The 2,855-nt window shown below is 51.2% G+C and overlaps 1 protein-coding gene across 1 annotated transcript in view; it reads right to left on the bottom strand.

The window, feature by feature from the left end:
- ALG1 (ALG1, chitobiosyldiphosphodolichol beta-mannosyltransferase) overlaps positions 1-1,047 on the bottom strand; it is a 12,662-nt gene extending 11,615 nt beyond the window's left edge. The window contains 1 exon segment of the mRNA XM_012805830.2: positions 806-1,047. Coding sequence (XP_012661284.2) covers positions 806-1,013 — 208 coding nt within the window. The 5' untranslated portion in view covers positions 1,014-1,047.
- Between the last annotated feature and the right edge of the window lie 1,808 nt (positions 1,048-2,855).

Raw genomic sequence — 2,855 nt, 5'->3', positions numbered from 1 at the left:
AAAAAAAAAAAGACTTTTCAAAACCTCTCTCTGTTCCTCACTAGCCAGAACAGAGAATGAGGCCAATTCTTGCCCAGATTCCCCTAGAAAGCCCACAGAAAAGAGGGCCCAAATCTTATCCACCATTAATTAACTCGATGCCTGGGAAATAGTAGGCACTCAAACTGATCTGAATTTCCTTAATGGTGAAACTTTCCCACCTCAGAGAGATCCCCAGGAAGGTCTACCCTACTCCCAAACCCTGGATAACAGACTGTAAACGAGGACCAAAGGCAACCAATGCTGTTCCCATATTTCCTTGAGATGAAGTTCTGCTACCATCTACTCTGCACACTTGGGGGGAAAGGTGGGCGTACAGAGTAAATGAAACACCTCCTGCTCGCGGAGCTCTGTGCTGCGAGATGAGGAATGAGAAGAAACACATTGCCGGTCCGCTCAGACACTGCATGGCAAGCGTACTGCACACAGATGTGTTATGGGCACTGTCCCTAGAGTCCCATGCACCTGGGTTCCAGTCCCAGTCTTTCCACTTACTAGGAGCTTTGAGACCATTCAATGGATTCACTTAACTCAGCACAGTCTTGACATAATGGCTACCGCCCCACTAACTCTGGCTGTTCCTAGATACCCAAGCAGCAGAGACTGGGCAGAAACCGCCATCCAGGCCAGAACTCGCTTGGGCGACCTCAGAGACATCTCCAAGGCGGAGACACAAAAGGGCCCTCGGTTCTCCATCCCCAGGGACGGTGGGAGCCCAGGGCCTGAGGCTGAGGGCAGCCTCCCTCCCAGATCCGCCGGCACTCACTGCAGAACCCCAGGAGGGTCACGGAGAAGCCGTGCTTGGCCAATGACAGCGCGTGATATTGCATGCGGGGGCTGCGGCCCACGTCGCCCAACACCACCACGAGCACGTGCCGAGCTGCGCGCTCCCGCCCCCAGCGCTTCCAGCTGCCCACCAGCAACAGCAGCAGCAGCAGAGACAGAGCAAACAGGGCCACGTAGGGCGCCGCCATCTTGGCGGGCCGGCAGCCGTCACGTGACCGCCCTTCCGCGGGCCCCGCCCCCGCCCCGCCTCCGGCCCTGCGTGCGGTGCGCAACCGCAGATCGAGCCTCCGAGGAGGGCAATGAGGGAGGCGGGGCGGGGACCTGGTTATCTAAGTGGGGCCCGCGGAACCGCTGAGGAGTCCCAGGGCCTAGAATTAACAGGCCATGTGCCTAGAATTAACACACACACGAGATTTCCTAAGTGCGGTGTATTTCCCCTATTAAAGTAAACTTGTTACTATATTGATATCTAGGAATTTTTTTCAGGGTTCTAAAGTAATTTCACAAGGTAGTGAGACAAAAACTTGGATGAATCTCACAACCACGATTTTGAGAAAGGAAACCAGATGCCAGTGGTGCGTATGGTTCCATGTCTAAGAATAGAAACCGACCTTTGCTGTCAGAAGCAAGAGAGTGAGTGGCAGGGGCCAATGGTGCAGGGAGGCCCTGGGTGTGTTCCACTGGGGAAAAGTCATCGGGCAGCTCGTTTTTCTGAATGTTCGTTACTTGAATAAGGCATTTTAAATATGTTGGGAGAAAAGGAATTAAATAGAAAGTAAAACCATAATTATTTTTAAGTATCCATAGTTAGAAGGGAAATTTTCCCACACACACATTTTAACCTCCCGCAGTAGCCACAGAAAAGACTTCAGCGACAGCCTTTTCCTTTGAAAGCGGTTCCTTGCTGAGAAACGACTGAGAGCACACTGATGAAGCCATCTCACCGCCCCCCCACCACGCGCAGAACCACCACCCCGACCTATGTTCAACAAACAGATAAGACAGCACCTCTTCCCTTGATGAAAGCCCGCAGGCAGCACCTGCTAGACAGGGCTCCCCAAGCTGACGTGGCTCCCAGTGTCCCCAGAGCTCAGCTCAGGGCTTGGAACAATTCTCATCTGCCTTTCTCAACAGCCCTGTGACCTCCCTTTTTACGGATTAGAAGGTAAAGGTCACACCCTGAGCCTGAAACCTGAGCATTCAGGAAAAGAAGAGTAAATATGCACACGGGAGGGGTGGGCAAGCGAGTCCTGGGCAGCAGAGTTAAACCTCCAGTGCCAGAGTGGCCCCTGCCTCAGGGTTGCATGTACTGGGGACGGGAGGCCGGATACTTCCCCTGCCCAATTCTGTCATTCCTATGATGGAATGGGCTGAAGTTTCAGCCTCAGTGCTCCTGGCTCCTGCTGGACCTTGGACAAGTCATTACCTGTCAACAAGCTTCCCTCACCTGTGCATTAAGGGACTGGGACTTTGTGACTTAGCCCCTCTTGCTCTGATGATCTTAGAAGACTAGGATCTGGCAGCATGGTCATGACAAACCAAGAGTAGATGTCTCACTCTGGTAACGAAACCCAGGCTGAGAAGGAGTTGCAGTTGTGTCTCCGTGACAGTGTTTTTCAGCCTTTTTAAATCTCACAGCCTGATATGTGCTACAATATGAATGAACCTTAAAAACTTTACACTGAGAGAAGCAGTGAGGCAGGAGGATGTGTGCACAAGCTGTCTGGCTTGGGCTGCAGCTCTTGGTGCTGAGCAAAAAGTAAGATAAACCTATAGTTAAACTTAGGTTTAACTTAAATTGAGTTATGTTGATCAATAAAAAGAATAACAAAAAGAATATACGTACTGTGCCTTGAACTTCTTTCAAAAATAGTATCATTAATGATCTTTAAAAAATGTTCACGGCACACCTAAGATCCTCTTATGGCATGTGGGTTGAAAAACCACTGCTCGGCTCGGCACCTATAGCTCAATCGGCTAAGGCACCAGCCACGTACACCTAAGGTGGCAGGTTCGAATCCCCAGCCCGG

Source organism: Otolemur garnettii, unplaced genomic scaffold (assembly GCF_000181295.1).
Source record: "Otolemur garnettii isolate 467f Iridium unplaced genomic scaffold, OtoGar3 scaffold00044, whole genome shotgun sequence".
NCBI lineage: Eukaryota > Metazoa > Chordata > Mammalia > Primates > Galagidae > Otolemur > Otolemur garnettii.
This window is presented reverse-complemented; position numbering and strand designations above follow the sequence as displayed.